At 40.5% G+C, this 25,595-nt stretch overlaps 4 protein-coding genes, 1 long non-coding RNA gene and 1 pseudogene across 7 annotated transcripts; 4 read left to right on the top strand and 2 right to left on the bottom strand.

Moving 5' to 3' along the window:
- Positions 1-548: 548 nt before the first annotated feature.
- On the top strand, positions 549-6,937 carry LOC137962920 (lisH domain-containing protein C1711.05-like). 2 transcript variants are annotated; one of them, XR_011115184.1, is made up of 5 exons: positions 549-879; positions 1,035-1,843; positions 1,951-2,043; positions 6,309-6,394; positions 6,647-6,937. XR_011115184.1 is itself a non-coding variant. In XM_068810054.1 (4 exons), the coding sequence occupies exons 1-3, from the start codon at positions 792-794 to the stop codon at positions 2,035-2,037; spliced, it is 984 nt and encodes a 327-aa protein (XP_068666155.1). In that variant the 5' UTR covers positions 549-791; the 3' UTR covers positions 2,038-2,043; positions 6,309-6,573. The 2 variants fall into 2 exon arrangements, 1 of the variants encoding a protein (XP_068666155.1); XM_068810054.1 differs by lacking the exon at positions 6,647-6,937 and having other exon boundaries at positions 6,309-6,573.
- A 1,038-nt stretch (positions 6,938-7,975) lies between these two features.
- On the top strand, positions 7,976-10,497 carry LOC137963594 (bidirectional sugar transporter SWEET2a). 2 transcript variants are annotated; one of them, XM_068810731.1, is made up of 7 exons: positions 7,976-8,333; positions 8,870-8,906; positions 8,999-9,215; positions 9,303-9,461; positions 9,559-9,678; positions 9,826-9,956; positions 10,055-10,497. In XM_068810731.1, the coding sequence occupies exons 1-6, from the start codon at positions 8,273-8,275 to the stop codon at positions 9,928-9,930; spliced, it is 699 nt and encodes a 232-aa protein (XP_068666832.1). In that variant the 5' UTR covers positions 7,976-8,272; the 3' UTR covers positions 9,931-9,956; positions 10,055-10,497. The 2 variants fall into 2 exon arrangements, with proteins under 2 accessions (XP_068666832.1, XP_068666831.1); XM_068810730.1 differs by having other exon boundaries at positions 9,826-9,962; positions 10,055-10,496.
- Positions 10,498-11,183: 686 nt separating this feature from the next.
- Positions 11,184-12,534, bottom strand: LOC137964052 (uncharacterized). Its single transcript, XM_068811319.1, has 2 exons — positions 12,029-12,534; positions 11,184-11,462 (listed from the first exon to the last, which is right to left on the bottom strand). Exons 1-2 carry the CDS (start codon positions 12,503-12,505, stop codon positions 11,415-11,417), a joined length of 525 nt encoding a protein of 174 aa, XP_068667420.1. The 5' UTR covers positions 12,506-12,534; the 3' UTR covers positions 11,184-11,414.
- A 1,292-nt stretch (positions 12,535-13,826) lies between these two features.
- On the top strand, positions 13,827-17,148 carry LOC137963960 (uncharacterized). Its single transcript, XR_011115266.1, has 2 exons — positions 13,827-14,360; positions 16,827-17,148. It is a non-coding gene; the product is annotated as an uncharacterized lncRNA (long non-coding RNA).
- A 460-nt stretch (positions 17,149-17,608) lies between these two features.
- LOC137963847 (uncharacterized) lies at positions 17,609-20,144 on the top strand. The gene is made up of 3 exons (XM_068811064.1): positions 17,609-18,819; positions 19,285-19,709; positions 19,815-20,144. Exons 1-2 carry the CDS (start codon positions 18,217-18,219, stop codon positions 19,642-19,644), a joined length of 963 nt encoding a protein of 320 aa, XP_068667165.1. The 5' UTR covers positions 17,609-18,216; the 3' UTR covers positions 19,645-19,709; positions 19,815-20,144.
- A 119-nt stretch (positions 20,145-20,263) lies between these two features.
- Positions 20,264-22,300, bottom strand: LOC137963458 (protein SRG1-like; annotated as a pseudogene).
- Between the last annotated feature and the right edge of the window lie 3,295 nt (positions 22,301-25,595).

The raw sequence follows: 25,595 nt of genomic DNA, 5'->3' as shown, positions 1-25,595 counted from the left end.
ATAGTTAACTAATCCTACCCATTTTTTACGACATCATAAATTCTTTAATCTTCTGGTTCTTCCTCTCTCCTCCGCCACCGGGACTTGAGAAATGGAATCGCTGGAACACAAACAAAATATCGGTAACCGATGAAATGCCACGAAACAGACACGTCCAGAACCCCTCTTTCTGAAACCGAATAAGGCACGATTTTTGAAAACTAAGTTAACTTGATGAAATTTTTTAATTCAGAATGGGAAAAGCCAGCCAGCCAGGCTTCTGAAATTACACAATCACGTAGACGAAGTAGTAAGCTTTTGCGAGCTTTAATGGGGGGGGGGGGGTATATTGGTGAATATGAAGAAGGTGTGGGCGGTGTGGGGGTTAATTTTATGGTGGATTGTCCGAGGTTTACCGTGAATTAATTGATAGAGTGGAAGGGGAAAACCGAGCGGCGTAAAAGGGTCATGAGTCATATCAGGCCACGACCGTCGCCTTTCGTTTTTCTTCCTGGGGCCTTTTTCTAATCTCCCGCCTCTCATTCTCCAGACAATTTCCCATCGTTTATTTCAAATCCATCCACCAGAATTCCAATCCATAAATAAATAAATTTTCGCACTGTTCTTCATCTTTTTTAGTGAAACCTTTTCATACAAAAATAGGAAAAACCCAGAGCACCCTATTTACCATTACGCAGCAGCATATTTTTCTTTTTGATCCAACAAGCAAGGGACGGAAGGAATATAGACAGAGACGGTGCAAATCTCTTTGGGGCCGGATAGTGTTGCAGTACCTGAATCAATCGACAATCATGCCATCCAACTCGCAGAAGAGAAAGGCTGCCAAGCGAAAGAAGGGAAAGAAAACAGCTCATGTGGATGCCCCAACCAACTCTCAAGGTACCCACCTTCCATCCCATCTTCCTTTCCTTATTGTGGGTCTCGGGTCTTTTTCTCCTATCTTTCATTTTTTAAGCTCTTCGATGGTATCCATTTCTATCTGTCTTGGATTCTAAATTATTGATGTCTCTGGTTTCTCTATTCCGTTTGAGAAGGTAATGGTGTTGGTGGACGTGACGAGCACAATCACATCAGCCATGATGAGAAAGACAGCGAAACTGGGGACCTTTCTTCTCCCTCATCAAGGGAGCCCTCGGCAACTGGGGATAGGGATGATTCTTCGTGGTCGGGCGGTGCGGATATTCCAATGGAAGGTGAATCAGGAAATATTGATTTCGCGAAGCCCGTCGAGCAAGCAGAGAACCAGCCTTCTGTAACGGAGGCTTCGGGAGATGTTAGAGTTGAGTATGTCAAGGTAATAGAAGGTGATGATGGGAGCTCTTCTGGGAGTAGTTCAGATGAAGAATCACGATCTGCCCAAATTGCGACCGCGGAGGGCGATTTGGAAGGGCCTGTGGATCACTCTGTGGTTGCCGGTAAAACGGCTGATCCCTCAGAGCAAGTTCATTCTTCTTCGCAACTATCGGTGACTTCGGTTGTATTAGTACCTGAGGCGGTGACTTCAGCTACAATAATAGAACCTGATGGTTCGGGCGATTCTATTGTCAAGAAACCTGAAGAGGTCGTGACTTCTATTCCAGAATCTGGGGAAGCAGCTCCGTCTACTTTGAAAGTCGTCGAGGAGGTCGTGACTTCTATTCCAGAATCTGGGGAAGCAGCTCCGTCTACTTTGAAAGTCACTGAGGAGGTCGTGACTTCAGTCATCGAATCTGAGAGAGCAGTTCCTTCAGGGGAGGAACACGAGGATAAAACTAGTTCAGCAGCCGAAGAGATCCCCAGTGAGAAGCCGAGAGCAGATGCTGATTTCCCTGAAACAGGGAACCGTGAGAACTCGGTTAATGAGGTTTGTGAGTGAGATGAATTCCAGTTTTTGTTTCCCTATATATCTTGATTAAATTGGTCATTGGCTATATTATTGGTTGTGCTGATAAAATCGTGTGGAAACAACAGATAGGTTTGGCTTCACTACCAGTGCGTGCAACTTCTTGGAAGAGTTGTTGCGGGTTGTTTGAACTTGTAGGAAGCTCCAATAGATAATAACAGGTAAAGGTACCTAAATATATAAACATCTATGAGAAACGATTTTGATTTTTCTTCTTCAATATTTTTTTTATTCTTTGTACTTGTTCTCTTCAATGAAATTATTTTGACAGTGGTTTCATTTTCTTCATGAAAGGGCACATCGCATGCTCATGTTATCAATGGTGAACTAATTTTCTATTAAACAAGTGCATCATTATCCTTTGTTGATACTCGTACACACTATTCCAAATTTGTCCAGCATCATATGGGGTGTATCAGTGTCTTCTCGAAGTTGGTTAACTCACACTTGGTTGATCAGGGACATAGTGTTTGGTTGATTTTAAGCATCTTTATTTGGAAGCTTAATCTGAATTGGTTATGCTATGTTGTTGCTTGCGATTTTTCTTGTTTTTTTGGTGTCTTGTGTAAATCATATAAGTAAATCTGTTGTTTTCAAGCGTTTCAGTTGAATTATGTGGCTGCAAAAGTTTGCGTGGCATTTCACATATATATATTTTTTCTGCATTATGCGGTCACTTGGGCTCACATTGTCATTTGATTATATTGTCAAGTTTTCTATTACTTTGTATCAAAGAACTCTATAGTTGATTGCCACAACTTAGCCTAGACAGAAATATGCTAATTCTTTTTAGCTTTAGATATTAAGTACATGTGAACTACAATTTGTTTCACAGAGTGTTGGTTTCTTTTCCTTGTCGTATCTTCTGCATCAAAGTTGACATAACAAATTTTAATAAACATTGGTAGGTTGCGTTTCAATCAGTTCTGCCAATTTTGTATTTTTCTTTTTTCTCCCAGTGTAGTTTGTGGAATCATTGTGCCTTGTGAGTTTATGAGGATATGCAAGCATTTACTGACACATTTGAATACAAGGTGAAATGGCACCATAACCTAGCTTTTATTCTTGAGCAGTTGAAAGCTAGGCCTCTGATATCCATTGGTTTGATGCTCTTCATGGTGCAAATCAGTTCTAGACCTTTCACTTAGGCGCTTTGGATCATCCTTCTTATATGAGAGATTCAGATTCTTTTGAAAAAAAATTCTCTTATAAGAATAACATAGAGGATTCCATTAAAATATATTGAAGGAGAAGAGTACAAAGCAAAACTGATTGCAAAAACACTTCAAATAAAATGTTTCACCGAGGAACTAACAAAGACTAAAAAAAGGACTGCTACAGAACCAACATAACTAGACTTATGCAGTGAATGGAGGAGCTGACAGCCTGATAGCAAGGTCTACTCCTGAGCTAAATTGTTTGTGATCCCATTCTCGCTAGGAGTGGCACCAAGTCGAGCAAGCTCATGAGCAGGTTAGGCTCAGTTCAACTAACAAAAACTAAAAAAAGGACTTCTACAGAACCAACATAACAAGACTCATGCAGTGAATGGAGGAGCTGACAGCCTGATAGCAAGGTCTACTCTTGAGCTAAATTGTTTGTGATCCCATTCTCGCTAGGAGTGGCACCAAGTTGAGCAAGCTCATGAGCAGGTTAGGCTCGGTTCAGTCGAAGCTCGATTTGGCTTGGTTTCTATCAAACTCAAGCTTGGAGTCAAGCTTGTTTGCTGAAATGAGCTAAGCTGAAACATGATTAAGATTGGCTCAAAAGCTTGCAAGCCCACTCATTAAACTTTTGTAACAATATAAGAGCTAGCCAATACTTATTCAAATTTCAAATTCCAAGTTATACATGCATTAAATCCCCCCTGACTCGTTTCAACTATTTTTTATAACTTTCTCCTGCCAAATATCTCACTAACATTAAATGATGCAGCTATTTTTTATTTTCTTACTCACATTAAATCCCCTTGTTTGTTGCAAATATTGCTCTCTCTTAGCATTTTAGAAGCTGCAACCTTCTCTCTCGCAGCGTTTTAGAAGCTGTAGCCATTTCTCTGTCTCAAGTTTCAGAAGTGGTTCTCTCTCTCTCTCTAGCTGTTTGTCAATGGGATGTCGGATGCAAGATTTTCAAGAATTTTTTCTCTTCTGATTTTTCACTTGGTGTTCTAGCTGTCCAACCCTCCCGTTGTTCGTCGTGGATAAGTTCTCCCCTGGTTCATCACTGTTCAACTCTGTCACTGTTCTACCCATTTGCTTCTCCCTCTTTTTGTCTGTTTATGTTTTTTCTTCTTCTTTGATCTTCACTGAAATTGGTGATGATACGTTCCCATATCTCCCCTCTCCTCTGTTCTTGTGATGGTAAGTTCCTTTGGGCCATCAACCTAAGAGAAAAGGAGCAGCAGTAAGGGCCAAGCTTGAGCTCCTGGAATGATGCTTGAGCACAGTAATAGGCTTGAACTGGAGCTTAAGCCTAAGCATAAAAGCTCGATTAAGCCCAGGTCACTCAAGTTCGAGTTTGGCTCTGCTTGATGCCACCAGTTATTTGTTCCTGCAAATGTGATATAATTCTTACTCCTGCAAATGTGATACCATTCTTGCTCCTGTGAATGTGATGCCATTCTTGCTCCTGAAAATTTGATGCCAAGATACAAATTAGGAATACTGTTCGGATAATGCCATGGAATGTGCTATTTTAATGCTGCTTTAGCTTTGACCTGGAAAACTGGATCATTACTGGAATACTGGCATCTAAATAAAGAATTTATACCTTAGTCCTTCATGGGTGCTGAAGTAGTGTTCCTGTAGATTTATGTGAAACAAAGATATAAGTAATTGAAAAGAATGACTGAGACAGAGGAGAACAAAAATCGAGCTTCCCTCTTGTGGTCAAACTTGTGTTATAGACCCTTCATCAACTTTTAAGATACTGGCAACCCTTACTCCCCTATCACATGTAGTAGGTGAGATGTCTCCTGGTATACTAGAAGTGTAGTTACTAGTAGTAGACACATAGTGTAAAAGTAAAGGGTGGACTTGTTTGTCTCCTGTGTTATGGCCAAAAAACGGATCATCCCTATACACACAGGATGCTGGTTCATGGAATTTTTGGTCTGTCATACTTGTTTCTGGTGTTATTCCCCTCAATTTCTCCTTTGTGAATTTGGTCAAAAGGCTTATATTCTGTAATCCAATGGTCATTTAGGAGTTTTGTCAAAATGGCACTCATCATGAAGAGGATTGGAGTGTTAGACACCTACTATTAGTAGGTACTATCATTTTTTTTTTCATGTTTAATATAGGTAGAAGAATTACTATTAGTAGGTGAATAAGTGTAATGCTGATTGACGCCTCATATTGTCCTTTATTGTTTATTAATTTTATAAATATTAACCAACTGTTGCCATTGTAGGCAGTTAATTTTTCTTGAATATTTGTCCTATTAGTTTACATCATTGTGTATATCTGTTTTTAATGGTTGGCTTGACAATTCTGAATCAACTCCAATTTTGGTTTCTATTGCGGTTTAAATTGTCTTTTGTTGCCTTCTTTTTAACTTTTTTTAATAGGAGAAAGAGAAACAAAAAATGTTACATTGTGAAAATGTTGAACATATGAAGGCTATAATTGCTAGCCTCAAAAATATTTGCATGTTGCTGTCCTGCTGACCTGCTATTGTCTGTTTTTTATAGCTTAAAAAGAAAGAAAAGATTTAAATTCAGACCAAAGGTTGCCTTTTTGTTTTTCAAGCTATGTCAAATTTTTGACCTTGTGTACATGCTGCTAAGAGTTTTTAAAGGTATAGATAAAACGGATCAATTCTTTGTTTATATTATCCAATGGCTTAGTTGATAAAGATGAAGGCTAAGATTCCTTTCTGGAATGATTACCAAGAAAAGCGCAGGGTCTTGTTTGTTAGTTTGGGTTCAGTATTCTTAACCCTTCCGGTGAAAAGTTGATTGCCGCTGCACCGACTACCCCATGAGAAAAAAATAAAATAAAATCAGCCATACCCTTATGAAAGCTAACCCAGGCTTCTTACTAGAAAGATTCGTTTCATGTATTAAAAAAACTGAATTTGGGTAGTTCTCTACTTTGAACTAAATATATAAATTTGGCTATCTTTTGCTTAAAGAGTTATCTTCTCTGTGATCTCTGTTTCCTGGTGGTTGTATGTACTTAAAACCACATTAGTTGTATTGGCCACGGCTGTTCACAGTCTTTTTTTTTTTTTAGTGAAGGGTACATTTACATAATCCTGTCATTCAAAAGAAGATGGTATTTTTAAGCATACCTGTTTTCCAAGAGTACCTTGGTCTACTAGGGATTAAGAATGCATTTGATTTGCAATTTTAATCTTTCCACCTTTTAAGACTCGTATATTTTTGTTTTTTTTAGACTAATATTATATGGGCTTTGGTATGCAGGAAGTGATGAGAAGGAAATTTGGGGATTATCAATTACCAAGCTTGTTACAGTGAGGTCAATAAGGAAGCTTGCATGAATAAAATAGGTTCGTTGTGATGTAGGATTATAGTTTTCTCTTTGTTTGGGATTGCATATAAGGAAAAAAGATGATAGTGTAATTTGTCTGTAGTTGAAAGATTATTTTCTTCTCTTTTATTCAAAGTAAGATTTTAAGAGATGTTTCGTTTTGATCTTATGCTGTTTTAGTGTGAGAATTCTGGAGCCTACTGAATTGAATTTCCTCTTCAACTTTTTTTTTTTTGTTTTTCTGCCATTTGGTTGTCGTTGGCTTGGACAGTTGGGAGTAGTTGGTGTTGGTTCTTCATGTTTGGAGTTGAATACGGCTCTTTACAGGTAGAGAGACATTTTGAGGCAGAAGGCCATACTGCCCCGTAAATGAGTGGAGTGAGAGTCGCAGGGACTGGCGGGGTTCCACCTGTGCCGCAGACCAGTCCCAATCCATCATCGAGCATATTAATTCTTGGCCTTGTGGCACCAGCTCCAGCTCCAGCTCCATCTCCAGCTCCATCCATTATTGTTGCCGGACATGTTGCATTGAAGTGATAAAACTGAACCGTCAAGTATTCTTCTTAGATTCAGCTACACTTTCATTGAATCTACGATTTGTTTTTTCCTTTTTTTTTTTTAAAAGGCTGAAATTAAGAAATGTCCTTTTTAACGTACGTTCTAATTAATATCATTGATGCATAATGCAATCTTAAATAAATTTTAATAGGGAGAATAGTTATATATATAAGTAAATATCTAATAATTTTTTAAATAAAATTGAGGTAAAATATATTATTAATTATTAATGCATTACATTTTATTATATTTTAATAAGATCATTTCAGTTATTTTTTATTTCTGTTGACGATTAATTCTAATTAAAACGGAAAAAGATCCTTGAGCGTCCGCTTTATCGAACGGCCCACATTTCTGAGACCATAAGCCCACTTTCCAAATCATCTCTCTATTGATCGCCGAAAAGACACCCTTGTCTGGACGCCCATCAATATATTCGTGACATAAAGCTTGGTTCTTGCTAACCATCAAGAATTCCATTTCCAGGTCGTGATTACCATTTTTATGTCCACGTCATCTTTGAATCCTCGATTTGCCACCGTAATAGTAAGAAACGTGTTCGATGTGCAACATCTAACCAGCCGACCAACAGATGAGACCACCCTCTAGCATTGACTATTCCTGATACCCATTCTAAGGATCTTGCAGGGGGGGCCCACTCCATGCGACTCGTGCCTTTCAGAAAAAAACACGATTTCATCGTCTTCACGTTAATGTCCACCTGCAAACTCTCGCACGTCAGTGGGATGGTATATACTTGCTAAATGGAAAATTTTAATCTTGATCATCCACATTCCACTCTAAACCATTTTCGTCTCTTTCACTGGAATTTGGATTACCTACAAATACTTACATTTTTACCACGGCGAGTAAATACAACTCTATTTTTCTTGTTTGGAAGGAAAACCAGTTGGATCGTCAATCCTCACCACATACCCTTGTCCCCTGGGATCTCCTGGTCGTCATCGGACCGTCCAGCCCTGAGCCATTTCACCAAGACGGAGTACCCGTCCGTGAAACTCTCTCTCACCAACGAAAGCGGAAAAAAACAGACATGGCGATGCCGGAAGGCGAGGAATCGGGGAGACGATCCGCTTCGGCACCCTCCGCGACGAGACATATCCAGAAGGAAGACTGAACGTCGTTATGAATATGCGCTTTTTATAAACGTGGCCTTGCAGGTCGGACCGATCTTCCGGCACGGGTACGCAGCGAGCAGTCGCCCGTGGCGAACAAAAGAGGTGGAAGACGAGGCAGATAGCTTGGCCGTAAAAAAATCTGGGGTCAGACTCTCTCTAACTCCTAGTTCTGCGACGGAGATTTTCTGGGTGATAGCTTGATGGTTTCTTTGGGATTGGAGTTCTCTTATTCGGCTTTAAGCAATGCAGCTGGAATCGCCGGTACGCTTCCTCTCTTGGGGCACTACTTTCTGTTTTAGTTTTTAGATGACGAGAACAGGTGGAAGGAGTTTTTTCTCCAGTGCTTTGATAAAAAATTGGGTTGATCATCCATTTTCATTTCTAATTGAAATTTGTATAAAAAGGGTTGTGGAAACAAAGGGCACCACCCAATATAATTTGAAAAGAGCGGGTTAAATAGGCTGTCTAGACGACTCAGCTCTCAAAAACGAAAGGAAATCTTGCAAATTGTAGTGAGAAATGGTTGTGGTGCTTCGTTCTGTGATATCTCCGAGTCCGGAGCTACCAGAAACGGACATAGATCTAAATTTAAACTCGGAGCTATTAATTAAACAAAAGGTCCTGCAAAGAAATTTCTAGTTTCCAGTAACCATTATTGGAAAAAAAAAAAAGGAGGGGGAAGGGGATATTCCGGTTGATTATTCTGTAGGTTCATTTCGGTTAATTTCTTTCCTCAAGAGGTTATCAGTTCTTATACTGTATGATTATAATCTAAAAGGTCTTTGTCTGTCCTGCAGGGAACCTCTTTGCTTTTGTATTGTTTGTTTCACCGTTGTAAGTTTTACTGCTAATCTTATTTGCGTTTCTCCAGTTTTGTAGCCTGAATTTGTCTTCGTTCCTCAACAAAACTGTTGTCTTTCTTTCAGACCCGTTTTCAGAAGAATAATCAGAAACAAATCAACAGAACAGTTCTCAGGGCTGCCCTACATCTATGCGCTAATTAACTGCTTAATCTGTATGTGGTATGGCCTTCCTCTAGTATCACCCGGCATCATCTTGGTTGCAACCGTTAATTCGATTGGAGCCATTTTCCAGTTAACGTACATCATAATATTCGTCATATACGCCGAGAGAGGAAAAAGGGTACAATCTTTTGGTTTTCAAAATTATTGTTCTTGATTCTTTATTTGCTTATATTTATTATTGATGCCCATTTGTTCTCATCTGTAGATGAAAATGTTGGGATTGTTAGCAACAGTATTTGGCTTGTTTGCTCTCATAGTAATTATCAGCTTGATTTGTCTTGAGCCTCCAATGCGGCAACTGTTTGTTGGATACCTGAGTGTTGCTTCTCTCATATGCATGTTTGCATCTCCACTCTTTATCATTGTAAGTCTACTTGGTGACACAGCTGGTATGCAAGAGAATGAACAATCATTTTTTCTCTATTCCAACCTCATAGTCTGTTTCTTCCCTTTCCCTCCAGAATTTGGTGATCAGGACTAAGAGTGTAGAATTCATGCCATTTTATCTTTCCCTTTCGACGTTCTTGATGAGCCTTTCTTTCTTCGGCTATGGAATGCTTAAGCACGATGCCTTCATCTTTGTGAGCATCTTTTTCTCTATATTTATTCTGCTTTCAATTGAACTTTTTAGCATACTCCATTGTTCTATCTTCTGTTTTTCTCTGTTTTAGATGTTTGTAATTGTTTCTGTTTTCTTTTCCTGATATGCCCATTTATATTTGTTCCAGGTCCCAAATGGTATTGGCTGTGTACTAGGGGCAATACAATTATTGTTGTATGCCTACTATAACAGAACACGTGGTGGAGATGCAAGACAGCCATTGCTAGGGTAGCAAGTGTGAAAATCCTGGCAACCGAGGTGAAGGTGCTGGTGTTTTTCTTCTGTTTTCCTTCTGTAAAATATTTGTAATTTTTTCTGTTTTCTTTCCCTGATATGCCCATTTATATTTGTTCCAGGTCTCAAATGGTATTGGATCTGTACTAGGGCAATACAATTATTGTTGTATGCCTACTATAGCCGAACACATGGTGGAGATGCAAGACAGCCATTGCTAGGGTAGCAAGTGTGAAAATCCTGGCAACAAGCTGAAGGTGCTGGTGTTTTTTTTTCCTGTTTTCCTTCTGCAATTCTTTAATGTTTATGATTGTGTAGTGTCATTTTTATTTTTCATTCATGCTTATTCTTCTTGTTTGTAAGTGCCTTCAATGCTGTATCATACAGAAGCTTGAATCTTTTGAGGTATCATCCAAATAAATGTCTTTGTTGGTTGGCTTTTTGATGTCCTACAAGCCAGGCCTGGTTTTCCATTTGTTGTTCAACATTTTCTCATTTATCTCTTGGACATCCATTATTATAATGAGTTTTGTGCTTATACAGTGAGTTTGAAGATGTTAGGCATGGACAGCCATTCAGGAGGCATGCTGCTTCACTGGCTATGTAAAGTCAACAAGTATCAGCCTGCTTTGCATTTTGGGCATCTAAATTTTCTTCAATTTCTGGGGGTTATGTGAGTCGTATTCACTAGTGTTTAAATCTTTGGCTAGGAAAATGTGCTATCTCAAAGGGCTTCGTCTGCTTCAAAACTTTGGGAGTCCTCTGTTCTTGCATAGGCTTTCCTTGTTGTCCTGTTATTTTTTATTGGAGTTCCATCTATCCTCTTGTTGTACTAGTTTGGAGCCAAGCGATGACTGATGGCTTTATTTTTGTCCTTTTTCTTTGGTCACTGTCTTGTTCTACTCTTTTCCTCGCCTTCGTCCCCTTCTGCTTCTACTTTTTGTATTCATTTTGGCATTTAGCAAATTCGTAACGGGGAATGAGTAAGGATCAGCCTACTAGAACGCGACTGAACTGATATTTTATCCACTGCAAAGAAACGTGGTTTTCTTTTCTCACTGGGAAGAAAGCTGGGAGCTTGATTGTTCTGGATTTCTACAAGCAATTATCTAAACTGACTCATTTATAGCCGTAATCTATGTCTTATAGGCAATTTTGAATCATAAGTTGTATAATAGCAACTTAACGCCTTGGCCAGCGAGAGGAAAAAAGAAAACTGAAGATCACTAATTACCAAAAGCAGAACTTTTATTTAGGTGCGGCATAGATATGTCATGCGGACCTGAATTCTCCCAGAAGATCCTACACCATGTCTGTGCTGTCAATCCTTACAATTCTTTTCAGGTAAACTGTTCAGCCAATTTATCTCAATTCTAAACAAAGCTGTAATTTTTTTACATCAACGCTTCATCATGGAAAAGGCAAAATTGAGGGTATGCGGTGGGAGGCAGGTGATGACGAGTGGAGAGAGAAACCCAGACATCATCTAAGTAGGTCTCTTAGAGTAGTTACCACTGGTGCAGCTTTTTCCTGCATCATCAGAGAGACAAAACAAAGGTGAGAACGCTTGGTTTTGATGCTTTCAGATGAATTTGCTTCAGTAAAAGTTTTAAATACTCAATTCTGAGAGTGATCAGAAAAGTGGGTTTTTTCTTGGTCTGAACTCTGAAAGAGGATTGGTATAAAAGCTATCATCCGTTTGGTCTACTGCATGTGTTTTGTTTAAGCTGTAAACAAATTAAAAGCAGCTCTCGTCCCCTGCCGCTTCATTGAATGACAGTATATAAAATGGAAAGAATCCCGTGATAGTCTCAAGCCGTAGACAGCGAAACGAAAAACGATGAAAACTTTCATTAAAAAAATGGCTTGAAAGCAAACACCGAGGACTGAGGAGAAAGGAAGAGGAGCAAAATAAGACAAACAGATATCCACTCTTGAGGGGAGTGAGGTCCTCTGAGAAAGGATTCTTCTGGGTGGCATATCGACGAAGCAAGACCTCTGCTGCAGCCTGCCGGTTTGCTGAACTAAAGGGAATCAATGGCGAATGCTTAAAAATGAATAAATATGTTCGGAAATCGGAAGAATTGAGTCAAAACCTGGTGGGCCGCGTCGCCGGAGGAGTGAAGGGGCCGACCTCTCTCGTCATAGAGAATGAGTCCGCTGAAACGAGGCAACTCACAACGCTCACCCATCAGGATCCTCCTCTGCCACAGTGGCGATAATGTGCTCCCAAATCTGCCTCCGCTCTCCGCATGCAACTCCAGTAGTGCTATTTCCCGCAGAGTCTCCCGCTCTCGCTCTGATTCTTCCCACTTGCTCCCTCTGCTCCAACGCATCGAACCTATCAAAGCTCTCTTCACTGCACCACAGGCAGAAATCCTCTGCACTAGGAACTTCTCCTCCGTCACGCCCGTGCTACCCTCCCCAACAATTTGTTCCCCGGAAGCCCTCTTCTTCCTAAGCATAGAGGTGGCGCAAAGTCCCACGACAACGATAACTGCACAAACGAACACCAATACAGCTGCTTGAGGCGAAATGTTGCACTTATCCTGCAAACTTCTCAACGTTTCCATTTATTTTTTACGTCAAAGTCAGCAGAGCAACTGAGTTGCACTAGTAAGCTAATAGTATAATAGAATAAAAAGTTGCAAATATATAGAGAAAGGAAGGGAGCACACACGGTCGAGGAATTCCAGTTTGTACTTAGAACCAGGCCTGTACTTGTGGAGGAGTGAAGTCTCCGTGATGTCACCGCCGGTTGGGATGTATGCATCTGCGGAATCTTGGGACCCGCCGCGGTAGCCGTTGCAATTGACACCGTTTTAAACAAGAGGAAGAAATCACGGGCAATGATCTTATCTACTAAATGCAAATCAGATTACAGCCACAAGCATTAAATTGGTTTCTTGTGAACTTAATATATTTCAGGCCGTTGGAGAGCATTCCTGTCGAGTATTTTGTACTTAGCGCCTCAAAGCAGCCGTCTGCCCGGTTCCTATTAAATGAACTCGTATCCTAGTCTTTCATTCCAAATAAATGTTAATCAGTCACCGACTGTCTGCTGCGAGGCGCTGGAATGAGAAATCTCGGAGCGTCATGCGAGAGCCAGCTTATACAGAAGATGAGAAAGACAAGGGCAACGTTCATATATGTGGAGCCAAAGGGGCATTCAGTACAGACAATGACCAAAGTTAACGTCGAGTAGTAGCACCGTAACGGATTTACCCTTTTTTGTTTTGTCTTTGCTCCAAAGAAATGCTTCGGGGACGAAGGCTGCTGTCTTCTCACCTTCCTTGCAAAGAGAACAGGCTTCAATGGGTGGGATCGACGCCTGTGCGCCGGTTTGTGTCGATTTCCAGGGTCGCTTTCAGACCACGTGAAATTGGGTGGTGGTCAAGAATCAAGACTCTAGTTCTGGGTGGGTGAGGTCAAGTGTTTGGACATGGGTTAGAGCCTTAAAAAGCATTTCCGACAAGGGAAATTTTACAATTTTAACACACGCCATCTTGGATTTGTGGCGCATGCACACGTAAAATTTTGTTGGAGTAATCCTTCCTTCTCTCTTTCTGTTAACATTCGTTAAGATTACTTTCATTTGTTTTATCTCCCGTTCTAGTGGCTATAAATCTGAGCTATCATGTAAACAGGTGGTGGCTAGAGCGCCCCAGTTCGAACACCGATTCTCGAAAGAGATCACAATCACATCATTTCGAATGAAGCTGGCAAAGCTTGTTGGGAGAGAGCTCCCCCTCTAGCCGACCAGGAGATGGCAGCTCTCCCTCTGGTTTCAGGGTATAAAAACTAAAAATGAAAAAGCAGATTCACTCCTGGGCTGTCTGGCTCGTCTGGTTAATAATGACTTTGGTGTTAAACACGAAACAAGAAGCTGTCGAGAACGACAAAAATGGCCCCCTGAAATCAAAGACGCCGCTTCCAAAGTCGAACGCGCGGGGGCCTGCTTCAAATTTCTCCTTTAATTGATGCGAAAATCCGGCTCTAAGTCCAAACTCCGTCGCCCCTCCTCTCTTTCTCTTTCCGTCTCTGGATTCGCGCTATCCCTTTCCGCTAAAAGGAAGAACTGCCCCGCTTTTCCCCAAAACCATTTACCCTTAAAAACCGTAATCGCAGCAGCCGTGGCAGCGCGCACACATTACCCCGCTTCTCAGTCACAGACGTTGAGAGTGCCTCTCTCAAAAGAAAACAACTTTCTTCTGTCTCTGCACTTGTTAAAAAGACGAGGAGACTGGAGAGGGGAAAGGGTAGGCGGAGAAATTAGGGTTGGGGGATTTCTGTTGCCCCTTCTATGTCCCCAGCCCGATACGTTCCTCTTGTTGTTGCTGCTGACCATGGTGGATGCTTCTTCTCTGAGCCTGCTGCTTCTCACTGGGGAAGGCAGCTGCTTTACGAAAGATGGCGTGACTCGACTAGGTGAGCACAGGAACCCGAAATAAAACTTGGTAGTGTCTTATCTACTCTTGCTCGTTACCTCATTTACAGGGGAAAGAAACGGGGACAAGGAAAATAAACTTGCTTCGTTACGTATTTATTTCTATTAAGGTTTTTATTGGAAGGATGGAAATGCGGCTGTCTTTCTCCCTCACACGTCGCACTGTCAAGGCGCCATTAGGCTGTTGTTATGTGTTGAACTGGCCTTGGAGGCAAAAGTTCGAGTTTTCCTAAGGCTTCCTGCATTTGTTATAATTTTCTTCTCTGCCATTTTTTTCCCCTATTATTTGTTGTGATGTTGCATGTGGTAACTTAGTTTTAAGGTCGCGCAGATTGACTAAGAAGTTGGAAACTGTTTACGATTTGGATTTTTTCTCTTCTTACCTGAGTAGATATGAACGGCGATACCAGGAAGGTCTGGTTGTCTTTTTTCGTTTTTAGTACTGCCTTGTAAACTAATTTTTCAGTCAGCTTGAAGTTTGCAGTGAAGATTCCTAGCTTAGTTCTATTGAAGACACTTTTATTGATTTTGGGTCTTTCCGAGGAAGAATTTCTGAAAGGTTGTTCATTTATGTTATTGGTGGATGATTAAATTATGAAAAACATTGAGAGCATATAATTGTAATTTTGAGATGGCTAGGGTCTTCTCGTTATGCAAGCATTATTTTGTTTTGGGTAGCCAAGCTTTATTATAATTGTTCATTGAACTGAGTTGGTAGTGGGACTTGCATGAGATTCAGTCTCTTGATCTGTTCTTTTCCTTCATTATGCTTTTACGTTGGAATGTTCTTTTGTCGTTATCGTTCTCGTCAAGCAGTTTGTTATTGCTCTCTTGTAAGAAAATGCATAGTAGTTGGTCAAAAGTAAGGGTTCCTTGAACTGTGGCACATGCACATAATTCTATGGAGCCATTGCAGTAATTTTAAATTTCAGGTGAGATCAGTGGCTGTTTTGTGTTAATCACCTGCCAAAACCTTCGGTCTCCACAAGTTACATTATTTTGTTTCTAGTCTCATCCATAGTTTGTGGATAATATCTAAAATTATGTTGAATGTTCTAAATGCACAGTTGAATGGTCAATTGTCTCCTGAGGAAAGTATTTATGGTAATTAATTACTCCTATCCTCTTCTTTTATTTAGATATTCTTCAGTCCTTAATGGATAGAATACTTTAAAATCACAGTGGTCTAGTTGGTGTGAACATGATATGCATTCTTGAATATGGTGAGAGAGCATGAATGCCGCTCCTGAGCTTATGGCCGCCGAATTCTAAAACCTTTGATCTAGACCAATTGGAATCCTAAACCGTTGATGATCCAAACTACAAACCATCTGAACATGGGATAGAAAAAATCTCAAACATCTATTTCATTTTTAAAGTCATGGCTTCTATTTCATTATTACCAAAAAAATCTTCAGAAGAAGGAATTTTTTATGGAGCTTCCTTCCTAGGGAGTGTGGCTTTCCTAATCTGGAAGTAGGAATCATTTAACATTTTTCCTGACTTGTAGAAATTATTTGGTAACTTTTGTCAACGAGTATAATTGGGCATCAACAGACTGTAAATAAGAAAATAGCATGTGTGTGCCTTTTGGAACTGTTAACTTGTTTAACCCCTAGCTGATCTTCTGATTAAGTTTTAGTTTTCATGTCATAATACCAGTGCTGCATCATTTAAAAAAAAAATACCAGTGCTGTAACTGGACTAGACTTGCTGGTTGAACTGGGTTGAACCAAACAGGGCTGAGTCTGGTTCTTTCTACGATGGACATGTTTCAGAGCCAAAAAAATTGAGTTCAACTTGAAAACCAGTCCGGTTCAATTAGGTGGAGCCCTTGACTTTTAAAGCTGAAATTGTTAGAAGGCTGGGATTTGAACACTTGAGATCTCAGAGAATGGAGAAGACTAGCAATCGCAGCTACAATGACAACTTTAACAACAAGGAAAACAAGACTTATCTACTATAATTTCAAATGGACACCTGATAAAAAGACTGTTTCAATATTATAATGTATTGTCACAATGTAAGTCCAATTTTCTATAGGAGTTGAAGTTTCGGAATGATTTTCCGGTTCCTTGGTATTAGAAAATTTCTTCTGAATGGTCATTTTATTTAACATGGTTCTGATCAATATGAGCTGTCATAGTATTTTCATATTGGTCTTTCATTTCTGAACCATTGGTTTCATTATTTTCAAGTATCAGTTTCAAAAAAAATATTGTTTCCAAATATCTTTTAAAGTTTGCCATGCCAGTAGTTATCAAAGTTATGATATTCAATCATGTCATGATACTTCTATCTCAGTTCATTTTTCTATTCAAGTGATTGTAGTGGTTTCTGTAATATCTTTGAGAGCTTTTGTTGCTCTAGTTGTTAAAGGTTATAACTAGCATTTATCAGTATTTATTTGGGTTCTGATCCACCCTATTCTTTCTTCTTGTTATCAGCATATTTGGAAATGTTTCCTGCAATTGCTGGAGGGTTGGGCACACATTCAACTGCATTCTTGAATGAAATTTTTTGTTCCATCAACATTGTTGGAAATGCATGAAATTGAGAACACCATAACATTGTGTTTGGAGCAGGGAATGAAGCCACAGGTCCGCGTAACATATCAACAGTTGCAATTATGGATTCATCTATTTAGAATTTTTTTTTTTTTTAATTTCTGCTGAAGTTTTGTTTTTCTGTGTACCTGCTGATTCTTTCAATTCCATTTGTACAAAATCGTGCGGTACTTAAAAAAAAAGAGTGGTTTTGGAGGATCAATGCACCTGTTACTTGAAACCATGATCGTCTAGGGAATAGATGCAAGTAATTGACGATGCTACTGGGATACATTCCTGAACAGTTTCCCGAATTATTATATATTGATAATTTAATTAAAAAAACTAAAAAGAAAATATTTTTAAGTCTCTTTATTCTCGTGTTTATTATCAAATGGCTCGACTAGATTAATGTAGTTCATCTCATCCTAGATTAATGGATAGTTTTGATCCTGATAATTAGTTCTGAAGCCAGTTACTGGAGTTGGAGAGGAAGAAGATCGGATGAATTTTGATAGTTAAATTGTTCCTTTTGAAGTAGGTTTGTGTAGTAGATGAATTTATGCATGAACATTACCCATTTCAGATATGCGCCTTCCTTAGATGGGTCACAGACCGAGCGCATATAACGTCTCCACTCTCCAGGCTGTGCTTTAGCTGAGGGTAGTTTCGTGGAACCGAAACGAGAGAAGGTAGCTGTTGTGAACTACAGCCGGAACAGACGGATCACCGAGCCAGAAATAGCATTTTCTGTTTTCAATTTTGTGTATATTTTCTCAATGTAATCTTAGTTATTGATCGCGGTGTATAAAAAGTTTTTCTTAAAGCTTTACATGGTGCCAGAGAGCGGGTTGATTTCCTGTTTCTCTGATCGCCATATTTACCGACGAGAAGCTTCCCGTCGATCTCTTCTGCGCGCATCGCAGCTCTGCTTCGCTGCTACTCACCTCTGCGCACCGGCATTGTCGCCGCCACTCTGATTCCGTCCCGACGCGACGGCCCCCGGCTTTCCGCCTGTTTCCCGCGTCGCCGCTCCCTATCACCGGCGTATCCTTTCCGCCTCGACAGACCTTCCTCCTCCAGGGACAGGCCGGCGCAGCTCGACACCACCAACCCCTCGATCACCGACGGAACTGCGCCGCTCTCACTGTCACCCGGCATCGACTGTGCCGAGAGTTCGCCGCCGTGACAATCGTTGTCCGTCCCGACACGAAGGCTCGACAGACGCTCCCCGATTAAGCTGGTATTTTCTTTTGAGGTACCACCAGAATCAGTGTTCCCCTCGGCTTCCATGGCCAACGCCTGGAAACAAGAAAGACCTTCATCTCTCTTTTCCCCACAAAAGTTTCTGTTTATCCTTCCCGTCTCCCTTCTACTCCTCTTCTTACTTTTCAAATCATCAAATCCAACCCCTAATCTTTCAATTCCGTCTGTCAAGACTTCAAATTTTATCCCATCCTCTCCCATTGTCCCCTTCGATTGCTTCAAATGCCGTCAAGCCTCGCGCGTGTTTGCCAATCTAGTTGAAGGCGTCAAGTATCCCTTCTTGTACTCTCTCGCCGATCTGGGGACCCCCGACAAACCCCATAAGAACATCCAGCGGATGCTCAAAGGAAAGCGGTTTCGCAAACCTGATATTTCTGTCTCAGTTCAGGAGGTACTAGAGAGGATGAGAAGCCTTGGAAGAGAGGGAGTCTTTGTCGACGTCGGAGCCAATGTGGGGATGGCCACCTTTGCTGCAGCGGCTGTTGGGTTCCGGGTTCTCGCTTTTGAGCCTGTATTTGAGAATTTGCAGAGGATTTGCGATGGGGTTTTCTTGAACAGAGCAGGTTCACTTGTTACTCTGTTTGCTGCTGCGGCATCAGATCAGCTCGGAAATATCACTATTTATAAGGTAGTTTTTTCTTCCTTTTATTAATGCAACTGGTTTTCATTTTGATGGGTATGATTCTTCCGAGATCATGAGGATTTGCATCTTAAAAAAATGCCAAATTCAATATGATAAAAGATGTAGTAATGGTGATGAACAGAACTATAGGCTTTCTGCAAAAGGAAGGTTTCCAGGTTCTATGAGCTGTTAGTTGATCAATTTCCTACGGGTGAGTAACAACTAAAAACCAATTTCTAGCAATAACTGACTCTGACTGGAGGAGGCCATTGTGGTTTAAGACTTCCTCTAAACACCTTGAGTTGTTCTACTGCTAAGCAACCTGTATCACAGTTATTATTTTACTAATAAGATTGCAAATTCTTGACCTTAGTTCCTATCTTGTTGAAATATTCAGTTTCTTTTACCACCTTAGTTCCCATCGTAGGTCTAGCTGTTTCGCTGATGTTTTGTTATTGTTCGATGAATCAGTTAGAGGGTCGACTTGACAACACTGCTATTTCAAAAGAGGGAGCAAGATTAGCCTTCCAGTCCAATAAAGCGATTGCCATGGATGTTAAGGGCATTCCGTTGGATGAAGTGATTCCAGAGTCTGTACCTGTAATCTTGCTTAAGATAGACGTTCAGGGTTGGGAACATCATGTGCTCAAAGGAGCCACAAAGCTTTTGACAAGAAAGGGAAGTGAAGCCCCTTATATTATCTACGAAGAAGATGAAAGATTGCTTCAAGCCAGTAACAGTAGTGCCAGGGAAATCAGAGAATTCCTCAGTAGTGTAGGTTATAACCACTGCACTCAACGTGGAACCGATGCACATTGCTCAAAGGGCTAGGCAGGTGCTGGGTTGGATTCAATCGGTCCATTGGGTAATACAAGAAAAGAAGCTCTAGGCTCATGGTTAGTATATTTTTTTGGATTACGCATTCATGATACACCCATTTATCCCTTGTGAGACTTGAGCCTAAGATCTCTGTTTTCGGTCTTTCATATTGGGTTTTGCAGGTTTTGCGGTTTTTGCACCATGACGGAAAACGAGCGAGGAGCTTTCTATTGGGTTTGTTATTTCATTGAAGGGATATCATAAAGTTTAAAGAGAAGGGGAGGTGAAGGAAAATCCACAAGCAAAGCAAGGAACAACGCTGCTTTTTTACTTCTCCTGTAAGCTTTCCTTATTTTAGTCACCAATGACATGGAAGAACTCCGCAGAGCATTTTTCCCTTCATAGTTCTTGGTTATTAGTTGCTTGCACCTGTAATTATGGCTTGGAAATCGGGTTCGTTGTAGAATTGCAAACTACTTCAAATGGTTTAATTTTCAAAAGCATTAGATGAAGCTCTCCTTTTGTCCTGTACGCAAGCAAAAGAACCAACTCAAAGACTATACATTAACATATTCATAGACGTGTCTGTACCGATGCCTGAGCAGGTACATATCAATGGATGATCCAGTTCTCAGATAGCATCAACGACTTCCTCCACCCTCAGGTAATCCAGGTTAGATTTACCCTCGAATTTTCGTGTGAAAAATTCTTTCAAGTACGTCTCCGTCTCTATTCTCTTGAACTTGGCCGGCTTCTCCACAGTGATCAAGCTGCGCGTAGGCCCGACCTCACCTCTCAACTTGGGACTATTGAATGTTGCGACAGAGAGTCTCTCCTTCGATGAATTTACTACCGCTCTGTGTTCGATACTAGGATAAATTCCATTGGTAACGATCTGGTACGACAAAGAGTGTTGAAAGTTAATGCTCGTGCATCTCTTTGCAGAAAGAAATAGCAGACACGGAGAAGATTTCCGCGAAATTCCTTTAAAAAAACAGTTGTACAACACTCCAAGGCATCCCCTATGTTGACAATGAAAGCATCTGGGAGGGGTTTAACTGGAACCCACGTCCCGTCTTTCCGTATCTGAAGGCCGTCCACCTCGTTAACTTGGAGAACAAGGGTGAGACCGGAAGCGTCAGAATGAGGTGAGAGTCCGATGGCCTCTTCTGGTTGAGGACATGGAGGGTAATAGTTTAACCTCACTGCTTGCAGTCCTCCTTCAAATACCTCCACCACCTCTTCTTCCTCGATTCCCAAAGCCTTGGCCAATTAGTGCCAGCAGCTCCTTGGTGAGCTTCTCCTGCTCCAGTGAGTAAGCTTCCATTGTCTCTCTGTAAGCAAACAAGAGGTAATTAAACCTCTCGATACTGTAAGATGTATATACTGAAATCAAAGGTTCGAACCACAAAAAGAAAAAGGCTGTTTTTTGAAGTTATAATTAAAAGAGAATTGTTTTGAGCCGAGGTATGAATACGGGAGCATATGGAAATTAATACCTGAAAGAAGGAGGTAGATTGTCATATAAACGGGATTTTATTTGTTCAGAAGGAAGAGTAGTGAGGGAGAAAATGTCACTCCAATCGAGCTTTTGCTCCTCAGATACTACGAAGGCTTGCCCAAATCCCTCCAATTCACCTGGTTGTCGCCAATACCTCTTTTTTTCCTCCATAGGAAGCCCGAATAATTGCTGAATCTCCCCCTTAATTTTCTCAACTAATGAAGGGCTTACTCCGTGATTCACAAGCTGGAAAATTAGTGCATAAGAAACCTATGTTAATAGTTTTATTTATGTTCAATATGATATTTGACTGAAATATTTCTTTGGTTGCAGTCTAAGGCCATTGATTGCTATTCTGACATATGAGAGGGTAGTGGCTGGTGATTCAAGACGTGGTTTTGAAGACTTTAGACAGCTATTGCAACCAATATTATATGATTTAAAACAAGTCACTGAGTTCAATTTGTCAATCAATGGTGGGTGCAATATTGGGGACAAGTTTATGGCTATTTGCTCCACTGTAACCATTGGAGCCACAAGGATGGCGTACAATGCCCATGAATAAGGAGAAGAAAGGGCAGGTCGAAGTCTGTAATCCATTTTACTGAGCCGGATTCAGATGCCATTAATTCTGAAAAATACCGATTGCCTCTCATCTAGCTACGGAAGGAAGCGATGGTCTTGGGGATATCTTCCAAGTGAGATCCTCCAACGAAGTGACCATTCTTCTTTCTCAGAAGTCAGTGCTAACTAATGGTTTTTGTTCTTTTGGTCGATTTCAGCTGTAACGAATCGGTGTTGCACCTTTCTGTTAGTTAAAAATCTTCGTATGGGACTAAGGGGGGAGAGAGAGAGAGAGAGAGAGAGAGAGAGAGAGAGGGATTGTTGGTGGCGAATACTACGTACCTGGAAGAAACCCCAGTCTCTGCAAGCCAAGTGAAGTTTCTGCAATTCGGATGCCATGGATTCTTCAAGATAGAACTTACGGAAGTCGATCACAGGAATCTCCATTTGAGAAGCATCTGCTGAGCTGATGATCGTAGGCTCCAGTTGCGGCTGAACGTACCGAGGTGGGATGGTTCTCATGGGCTGTTTGGCCACCAGCTCTTGCACACTTGGCACGAGCAATGACCTACCCAAGCTCAGAGGTGGCTTTGTCGACTCCATGGATGACACTAGGGTATTCTCAAGGAGAGGAGCTTGAAAGAGAGGTAGAGTGGTCCTCCTCATAATCTCTAGACTCGCATTCCCGCTCAGCTCACCAAATGGTTTCCAACGAAACACGCACAATGAGAAGATAAAAAAGGCAAAAATCCACTTGCTTGAATAGAACGTAACTACTCATTGATTGCTTCATAAGAAAGTCTTACATTGTAGAAAAGCCAAAAGGCTTGAGGAATTGAATTGGATTCAACATGGTTCAAACAAGCTCGAATGACCCGGTATTATGACTTCGTAAAGAGAAGGGAAGGCATTGAAGAATGGTTTGAAGATGGAACTCTGTCATTCCCTCCATCATGGGTTCTAAATAGTCAACATGTTATCAATTTCTGCAATTTCTCGATAAGGATACAGTGCAATAAACATTGTCCTCTATTTCCATATTAAGGATGATGACCATGTGACTACTGCATCTGTTCTGTCAATTATTACTGTAAAATAATGAAGAAAAGGAGTATGAGAGAGAGGAGGAAGAAGGGTTGTGAAGAGTGTGAGCTGCTCTTGATAGGGAAAACTCGCAAACCCCATCTCTCTTTTATTCATTTAAGTGTATAGAGAGAAAATAACTTCTCTATGCCTCTTATATGCATCTCCTTACATCTTCATAATTACATGTATAAATACTATGAAACTCTGACCATAGAATAAGCATACTAAATCTAATGACACTTTCACTGAAATATACAAACTCTATAAAATAACCAAACTACCCCTTAAATTATATAATTATTGTCAGAGGTAGGTGGTTCCGATCCACTTGGGTTAGGTACTTGGCTTTTCGCACTTAACAGACCGGTCTGTTAAGTTGTATTGGCTAGGCGTTTGACATGGTATCAGAGCTGGGCACCACGTTCCGTGTTAGAATCCCGACGGAAGCAATAGGGAACGGGAATGGTGGGTGTTAGAGCTAGGTGGTTGCGGTCCACCTAGGTTAGGTTCCGTCCACCCCTGGTCTACCTGGGTTAGGTACTTGGCTTTTCACACTTAGCAGACCGGTCTGTTGAGTTGTATCTAACAATTAACATATGGGTTTGGGCTCTTCATATTGTCAAGAAAAATCAAAAGGTGAACTTCTTTTGAATAATTATTTATTATGATATTTTTATAGTATTTTTTAGTTTTATTTATTAAAATTTTGTTTTATGATTACAGCCTGAGAAGATGATTGTAGAGATAATGCTATCAGTTACATGATTTTTCAGGTTTTTCTCATCTTGGTAATTTTAATATTTTTAACTACATTAAGTAATTTGTAGTGGAAGAGTATTTTTTATCAAATAATAATAAATTTTATTATTTTATTTTTGTCATAGGTGGATATTTTGCTCATTCGAAAGGGACTTCGTATATTGTTTCCATAGTACGAAAAGAAATAGTTAGAGTTTATAAATTTATACTGGATGTATAGTTTTTATTTGGGTGATTGCAAATTAATATTGATATTGACATTTTAATGATGTTTTTGTGTTTGATTATTGAATAAAGTTTATTCATAATATTATGCATTGTTTATGGAGTGTATAGACAATTTTATGCAGGGTTTATGGACATATGTCATGCCCAATTTTATGTAAAATATATGCATAATTTTATATACAATTTATTTAACATGTATTTTTTAAAAAATTATTGGGCTCGAGTTCGATAACAATTTTATACTCGAACTCGAGTTCAAAATATTTAAATCAAGTTCGCCTCAAACATAGATAAATTCAGGTTTGGCTCGATGCTACCCCTAGGTCTATAAGACTCGGAGAAATAACCCAATTGACTCAGTCAAAATTTGATGGTTTAACAAGGGACCAAGTGACCAGGCGAGGCAGCTAGGGTTGCTATGGGCAGGAAGGTGCTTCATCATAGAGAAGAGGGAGGGGCATAAAAACCCATTCCCTCAAAGGTAGGGGAAGGATCTTTACTGTTAGTGGTGGCACCAAGCTAAACTGACTTCCACACCATTCGAGCTTGACTTGAAAAAAACTTGGCTCAGTTTAGTTTTTACTTGAGTTTGGCTCGAACTCCAACTTGAAAAAAGGCTCGTCAAATATAACAAGCCAAGTTTAAGATTTTTTAAGCTCAGTTAAAACTAGGTTTGTAGAAGTTGGAGTTAAAACTCAGATAAAATATTTGGGATTGAGCTCGATTCAAAATTTCAGGCGAGTGTGAATTGAGTTCGAGTTCGGAAGCTAAACTCTAACATACAAGCCTCTAGAAAGGGGCAAGGGACGGCGATCAATGGAGGCAGAGATCCCTTACCCTAGAAGCGAGTACGAAGATCCTTAGCAATCACGCGAAAAGATCTCTGCAAATCCGGATTTGGATCCTTTGTGTAGCATCTAATCTAGCGGATGTCGTCGGCTCTAAGCTGTTCACTCACTGTTTGCTGCCAGTATCTTCTGACTACTAGAATGGAGAACAGAAAGGAAGTTTCCTTCCCGAAAACTTCCAGAATGCAGATTGGAGTGTATGAATCATCGCTCAACGCTCGCGGATTTCCTCTGTTTCTGATGAACGGATGAAATAAAAGAGCAACGAAAACGTTAGGCTAAAAGCGAGTACAAGGGTTGGTATCTCCGCCTCTAGTTATCAGTTGTACGAGTCGCCTCCCTTCTGGGCTTCTTCATCGAATGTTAGAGCATTGAGCGATTAAGAAAGAAAAAAAAAAAACGTTTCGAATTTGGATCGACAGCGGATTCATATATTTGTCTTGCTCCCTCATGAACCAAGTTTCTGCACGTTGGTGGCCGGCGGCCGCAAGCTCCGTTCAGGGCAAGAAGACCAATCAACCGAACATCTGCATGTTAGACAGCAATTACCTAGTGGAAGTCATTTTTCCCTTTCTCCAAGTAAACAATAAACAATCTATCATTTATTCAAACCAATCACTTGGTTAGAAGACCGACGTGAATGACATAGAAGCTCCATAAGACCCACTACAACCCAATCAGATAATTAGCGACTCTGAAAGGACATGCAAACACCCATGAAAGGTATCCTTATCTAATTGCACCAAATCCTGGCGTGACATGTCATGTCACATCCATAGGCCCACCGTGATTTCAAGACCCTCTCTCTACTACCAAACTTTGGCTTGGCCTCTACTACTTGCTGATTATGTGACTCAATGTACCTGGTCTCCGCTGTCCGTGCCACCAAGTTAAAGCATATTCTTGAGTACAAACCGGGTGATCCTAATTCCTAGCAAGCGGCTAGATTTTATTTTGGATTCCGATCCGCACTTCCG

This window comes from Aristolochia californica, unplaced genomic scaffold, assembly GCF_029961685.1.
Source record: "Aristolochia californica isolate CCGP_79_NKW_82.1479 unplaced genomic scaffold, dmAriCali1.0.hap1 SCAF_4, whole genome shotgun sequence".
In the NCBI taxonomy this organism is placed as follows: Eukaryota; Viridiplantae; Streptophyta; class Magnoliopsida; order Piperales; family Aristolochiaceae; genus Aristolochia; species Aristolochia californica.
The sequence above is the reverse complement of the archived record's forward strand: the minus strand, read 5'-3'. Positions and strand labels throughout refer to the sequence as shown.

What these genes read in the sequence shown, in the direction of transcription:
- LOC137962920 (XM_068810054.1), top strand. Translation starts at nt 792, where the DNA reads ATGCCATCCAACTCGCAGAAGAGAAAGGCTGCCAAGCGAAAGAAGGGA. An exon ending in TGCCCCAACCAACTCTCAAG is followed by an intron (nt 880 to 1,034) that starts GTACCCACCTTC and finishes CCGTTTGAGAAG; the next exon opens with GTAATGGTGTTGGTGGACGT. An exon ending in GTGAGAACTCGGTTAATGAG is followed by an intron (nt 1,844 to 1,950) that starts GTTTGTGAGTGA and finishes TGGAAACAACAG; the next exon opens with ATAGGTTTGGCTTCACTACC.
- LOC137963594 (XM_068810731.1), top strand. Translation starts at nt 8,273, where the DNA reads ATGGTTTCTTTGGGATTGGAGTTCTCTTATTCGGCTTTAAGCAATGCA. An exon ending in CAATGCAGCTGGAATCGCCG is followed by an intron (nt 8,334 to 8,869) that starts GTACGCTTCCTC and finishes TCTGTCCTGCAG; the next exon opens with GGAACCTCTTTGCTTTTGTA. An exon ending in CATCTCCACTCTTTATCATT is followed by an intron (nt 9,462 to 9,558) that starts GTAAGTCTACTT and finishes CTTTCCCTCCAG; the next exon opens with AATTTGGTGATCAGGACTAA.
- LOC137964052 (XM_068811319.1), bottom strand. Translation starts at nt 12,505, where the DNA reads ATGGAAACGTTGAGAAGTTTGCAGGATAAGTGCAACATTTCGCCTCAA. An exon ending in CCGGCGACGCGGCCCACCAG is followed by an intron (nt 11,463 to 12,028) that starts GTTTTGACTCAA and finishes CTGATGATGCAG; the next exon opens with GAAAAAGCTGCACCAGTGGT.
- LOC137963847 (XM_068811064.1), top strand. Translation starts at nt 18,217, where the DNA reads ATGGCCAACGCCTGGAAACAAGAAAGACCTTCATCTCTCTTTTCCCCA. An exon ending in GAAATATCACTATTTATAAG is followed by an intron (nt 18,820 to 19,284) that starts GTAGTTTTTTCT and finishes TCGATGAATCAG; the next exon opens with TTAGAGGGTCGACTTGACAA.